The sequence below is a fragment of the Lygodium microphyllum genome, chromosome 1, assembly GCF_053477565.2.
Source record: "Lygodium microphyllum isolate KBCC chromosome 1, Lygodium_microphyllum_v1.1.10, whole genome shotgun sequence".
NCBI lineage: Eukaryota > Viridiplantae > Streptophyta > Polypodiopsida > Schizaeales > Lygodiaceae > Lygodium > Lygodium microphyllum.
In genome coordinates this window covers 31,819,684-31,825,468 of record NC_141135.1, presented here as the reverse complement: position 1 = coordinate 31,825,468, position 5,785 = coordinate 31,819,684, and the positions used below count along the sequence as shown (strand labels likewise).

Below are 5,785 nucleotides of genomic sequence, written 5' to 3'. Positions count from 1 at the left end.
AAAAAAGAGTAAATGTTCTCATGATTATTGACTTGAATTATATATGTATACATATTCTCCTTTCAACATTCTCCATGTATTGAAACAACGTAAAATTTTATCTACAAATGTATTTCGCTTCAAAACATATTACATATCAAAATACCATCAATAAAATTGCTACATAACAAACGTGCAAAAACTGTATAAAGAACTTCATACTTCTTTAATCAGCTCCACCTGCCAACCTAGTTTGAAAGGGACCTGCCGTCTTATAATCTTGGCAAAACAACTCATCACATGTCAAAGGAAGCCAGGTCCAGGAGATGAACCGAAAAACACACACAAACACATGCACACTCTCTCTCTCTCTGCAGCTCTCACACGCATCAACATGAGGTATATGACGGCTGATGTGACACGAAGGACATGACCTGACAAGATTGTAAAAAGGACTTTGACTTTCATGGAAGGAGAAGGAGGAGGAGCAGAGGAGATTGATGATAATTTTCCTCTTCCTCCGCGTGGCGCTCTGTTTTGCCCCTACCGACACGAGGACCCGGCATTCCGGCGGGGCGGGCGGCTGGCGAATGTGCGCTATGGGGATCAGGTCCGCGCCATCTGGGTCACTCGCTTCGACTTCCACTCCCCGCCTGACATCCTCCGCATCATGCAGCACTCCGCTCGCGCTGGCTTCAACACTGTCTTCTTCCAGGTCAGACATCCACACTTGTTCTGTCTAGAGACAGGATAATGAATTAAGTACATACACAGACAGGACTGTGAACTACATACATACACACACACACAGACAGGACTATGAAATGCATACATGGGAGGAGGGGGACTTTCAACTTTCATTGAAGGCCTCTTAGATGAGTTCAATCTCCCTAGGGCCTGCCAGGAGAAGAGTGAGCCAGGATCTTGAAATGACATATGTGTGGGCCGATTTTACCTGGAACGTACGGATCCTAGACGGATAGTACGGATCCAACGGTATTTGATGGGCCGTATGGTATGGTCTGGTCCATGGACAGTATGCAACCCTGAACTGTAGCCGACCTGCTGCACTCCGACCATTTGCCCTTGAAATAGCCGTCCAAATCTCGAAAGAGGCTGAGAAGACAGGCTGTTAATGACTAAAATGACTGCACTAACTTGAAGATGATAACATGACAATGCCAACCCTTGATTTTGGTCACTCAACAAGTTGAAGCTGATATTCTTCTCTTGACTTGGGGGATGAGGTAGTGGAGCTCTTTGACAGGCAATCCCTTCCACATGAGCTTGAGAGGATTTTAGATGTTCGTAGTGGAGGAACAAGAAATACCATTTACTTAGAGTGCTTGGTAAAGCAGAAGGATTGCTCAAAAGAGAGTTCAACACAGGAGCCTATGAGCAGCATTTAGAAAAGGTTATCTACCTTGTAGTTAGATCTTCCCAGTTTCGTCTTCGAGGATGAACTCAATTCTTGACAGGGGGGTGTTTGGTTTTCAAGGATGAAAACAATTCTTAACAGGGAGGAAGTGTTGAGTAATTGAAAGCGTTAATCTATTAATGTGATATTCATGGCAAAATACCTGAAGGAGCAGTTGACTGTGGGTGTATCATAAAATATACACGTATGGGGTTCAGGGCTGCACAACGAACGACATAAGTAAGTGACACGTGTGATAAAGAAAGTATGGGGCTCCAACCATTTGTGTGTGAACAGGGCTAGAGCAGATTTAGTGGGTGATGTGGTAGGCATGCACATACTTGCGAGGCTTGATGTAATTTAATCACCGAAAAGGGTTGTGCTAAGGCTGGGAGGTGAATCATGCAGCTTTCACACTCTTTATCTCTTTTTGCATCTGTCCAATTGGAGAAACCCTAATTTGCAGATCAGACCAGCAAGCTGATTTGCCTCATCTATCGAGGTTAAAGGAAGAGGGTTGAGAGCTTGAGAAAACAAGTATTATTACCATATAAACATGTCAGAATGGAGAAAACCAATCTAGTTTTGAAAGCAGCATGTAAAATATGATGGCTTGGCAAAATAGCCATGTGCAAAATTTAAACTTTGGATTTGGAGTTTTTGAGCTTTATCATTCTGGTCTTGTGTGTGGAAATCTTTCTTTATGAATTCTTTGGTGTTGCTTATAGGTGCCTCAGCTAACTTTCTGTTTCATGCAGGTGCGTGGGAATGCTTCGACTTACTATCCTTCCAAGTTAGAACCGTGGTCTGAAGCTTTTGGGTGGAAAGACCCTGGCTTTGATCCGTTAGCATTGGCCATAAGCGAGGCACATTGTCGGAACATGGCATTGCACGCTTGGGTGAATGGTACACTCCCCTGTTAGTTGTTTGAGCTCTTTTAAGTTTTAGTACAGTAACAGCCTTATTAGTTATTCAAGCTCTTTAATACAAGGAACAGTCTTAAGAAGTGAACACCACATTTGTACCCTCAATTCTTGGTAGCACTGGCAGAAATCTTAGATCACAACCTGGTTTTGCTTTGCAACAGTTATGCCTATGTGGAGAGGTTCTCATCCACCTAGCAATTCTCAACATATCTACAACTCAAGACCTGAATGGAGTTGGTTCAATCGTGAAGGTGAACGCCAGGTAATTTTTTACACTTATGGATGTGTCATTCTATTAATAGGCCGCTTTCTTGTATAATCTTGATCCTGTAGACTTGCATGGTTAATGCTAAGACACAGGTTGTTCTGGCAGCCTTTAAACAGAGGCTTCTATGTTAGTATCAACCCTTGCTTGCCAGAGGCAAGGCAACATATTTCAAAAGTGTGTCAGGAGATTGCATCACAGTACAATATTGATGGCTTGCATCTGGATTACATCCGCTTTCCAAATGAGCTACCTGTTACCAATGGAACGGAGTACTCCCGTGACCAGGTGAGGGGTTAACCTTCTTTATATGTAGCCCTTGAAGGTGGTTTACCTGTTGGAACTGAAAGTCTTATACCATACTGAAGGTCTCATCGGGTTTTTTCTCAAGGTTATAGAGGACATTGGACCTTTTTAAATCAGACACTCGGGGAGACCCAGACAAAGATCCAGAACTATGGGACAAATGGCGCTGTGATTGTGTAACAGCTTTACTGAGGGATATTCGTCGAAGTGTCAAGTGCCTGAGGCCACAACTAGTTCTCACGGCTGCCGTTGGAGCTGACAGAAAGCAGGCATTGGGTAAATTTCAGGTGGTGATCACTAGCTCCCACATACTGTCCATGGCTCATGCTTACACTGTCTTGCTTCAAACTTATGAGATGCAGCCGACCACCATTCACAGGATGTAGATCGATGGTGGAAAGAGAGACTTCTCGATGCCATTGTACCTATGAACTACACTGGCTGTTCGAAAATATTTCGTTCCCGGGCCATCTTGGAGTGGGAAAAGGGGTCATCAAACGTGGATCTTGCTCTTTTATACAATGGACAGTTCAGGTGTACACTGGTTGCGTATTCCCTATCCATCAGGACTGGAATTGTCCAACGCATTTACCATACTTTGTTTTGCTTTATAGGGAATCAAGCTTGGTGCACAGAGCAGGATGGATTCAACCTCCCGAGCCCGCCGTTATCATGGGTGCAAGTTTAGAGTTTGGTGATAGCTCTTTGCACCAGAAACAATTGTCCTTAGCCCTCCACCGGTTTGGCCACTTCTCAGTCTTTTGCTATTCCAGCCTCTTTGGATTGGTAAGGTTTTCTTTTGTTTGCACCACTTCTGTGGCGTGCTAATCCTGAACTGTCCCCTCAGTTCCTTTGCCCTTAGACCCTTTATGTGAATTTACACCTTGAGAAGATGAGACCTACCCCCACTATATTGCCTTCTTTCTTTGTTCAGGTTCATTCCAGCCACGTGCTTGGTTTTTTCATTTCCATGGTTTTGAGTCTTAGGGGTTGTGGTGTTTGTAATAAGAGGGAGAGAGAGAGTGTGTGTGGGAGTGCTTGTGCATGTACTTGTGTTAACAGAGAAGGGAGGCTGTGAAATTCTATGGCAACAAATAATTCTCCACAGTGACTACTATGATTCCGGTAAGTGTCTGCTTAATGTGGTTACTTTCATTTTTGCAGGGTTGGAAAAGATGTGTTACGTTGCTTCCATATTTGAAATTTGTGGCAAACACTTATCGTTGTCTTTCCTTCAATCATCATTTGAATCATGCTTCTGAGGGGCCAGTTCATCCTGCAGATGAGCTTCCATATGATCTACTGGACATCTACGACAAGGTTCCTGCAGATTTGGTTCAAGAAGAGTCGAGAGTGAGACCAGTGGATTGGAAGTTGAGGAGGAAAATCACCAACTACCATAGGAGAACTTTCAGGCGGCGGCTCCTGCTAAAGCAAACAGAGGGTTTGCCACCCGAGTCCCAGAAGGGAGCTCCATTGAAAGTTAAAGAAAAATGCCTCAGTTACTTGCATCGAATGTTTGGCTTCTTTCCAGTGAAACATTGGAAAGCACTGAAGACGTCCAAGGCAATTATGGAAGATGAAAACAATTTAGTAACAAGTGGACCGAATAAAAAGAAAAATGGGGGCACCTTTTCCTTCAGGTTTCAAGTTAGGATACCTCAATCTGAGGCAAATGGTAGCAAGCCTTGGAGTTGCCTCTGTGTATGCAACACAAATCAAGGTCCGCCATACTTTTCCAGGAACAGCAAGGTGCTTTGATCCCAGTGATTATTGCAAGAAGCAAAATTCGTTTCACCATTAACATAAACGTCACTGAGGTGTTTGTAATCTGTCAGCCAACTCAAAACGTTTTCTAATTGTCTAATAATGTCTGAGTCTCGAAATATATTTAATGTCTACTAAGCTGCTAAGTGAAAATGGATGGATTGGTTGTAAACTGAAAGCGAGAGTGGTGCTTGGAAAGAAGCAGAGAACTGTACAGTGTACGAATTGGACTGACCCAGAAACAAGCTGTGCTGCCAATGATGGGGTCGTAGTTGGGTTGGATCAAGTGTGGGTTGTGAGTACTGCAGATTTGTGAGCTTGATCCCCGGGTTGCGTTTCCCGGTGGCACCAATGTATTTCTGTCTAAGAACAAGCCACCATATTATGATTCGGTGAGCATGTCAGGTAACAAAACAACGATACAATGGTCCTTGTCAGGAGGCCTTCAGAGAAACTGTTTTCTGCTTGCATTCACCCATTATCATCCTTGACAGCACCCGTGTAAGGTTTTCTTTCTTGAGAGATTATTGTGAAGCAATGGATGCGATGGGTCAAAGCGAGGTCTTGTGGGAGGATTCAGCACAAGATATGAGGGTCTCCAGATGTGACCCAAGAATGAATTGACGCACGATAGCTATGGATCTAAGCTCGGATCCTCATTTCAGTCATGTTAGCCCACTGGACACACAAAATTTGGAGTAAGCCGTGAAGCTGCCAAACTTCAGTGAAATTGGATGCCTTTGGCACAATCATTACCCACATCCTTGTGTAACAAAATGGTGAAAAGGTTTGCCGTTGTCTAACACCCTCATCAAGCATCCACAAGCTTAAAAATCATTGTTTGACACTTTCTTGTGCGCTTTTGAATTTGTTTAGTGCATGACTGGTTTTCCTTAAGAAAAATTTGAAGAATAGACGAATTTTGGAGGAAATGGAAATACATTTCATGGTTTCATGACTACCAGGTAGATAGGGTCTCAGAGTCCCTGATTCAAGGGCCATTCACACCATATTATAGACCTAAGGGGTTTTCCTCTTTAAGGGTATTCTCCTTTGTGAACTTCGGTATGAAGCCTTCTCTATGTATCCACATTTCTTGCTCCTTTGTCAGCAGTTTTTTTCAAT

At 43.4% G+C, this 5,785-nt stretch overlaps 1 protein-coding gene across 2 annotated transcripts; it reads left to right on the top strand.

Moving 5' to 3' along the window:
• Positions 1-275: 275 nt before the first annotated feature.
• On the top strand, positions 276-4,779 carry LOC148040969 (uncharacterized). Of its 2 annotated transcripts, none has more exons than XM_087675254.1 (8): positions 276-694; positions 2,155-2,314; positions 2,484-2,584; positions 2,696-2,875; positions 2,986-3,180; positions 3,273-3,427; positions 3,508-3,679; positions 4,058-4,779. In XM_087675254.1, the coding sequence occupies exons 1-8, from the start codon at positions 446-448 to the stop codon at positions 4,652-4,654; spliced, it is 1,809 nt and encodes a 602-aa protein (XP_087531380.1). In that variant the 5' UTR covers positions 276-445; the 3' UTR covers positions 4,655-4,779. The 2 variants fall into 2 exon arrangements, with proteins under 2 accessions (XP_087531380.1, XP_087531382.1); XM_087675256.1 differs by having other exon boundaries at positions 277-694; positions 2,155-2,302.
• The last annotated feature ends 1,006 nt before the right edge of the window (positions 4,780-5,785 follow it).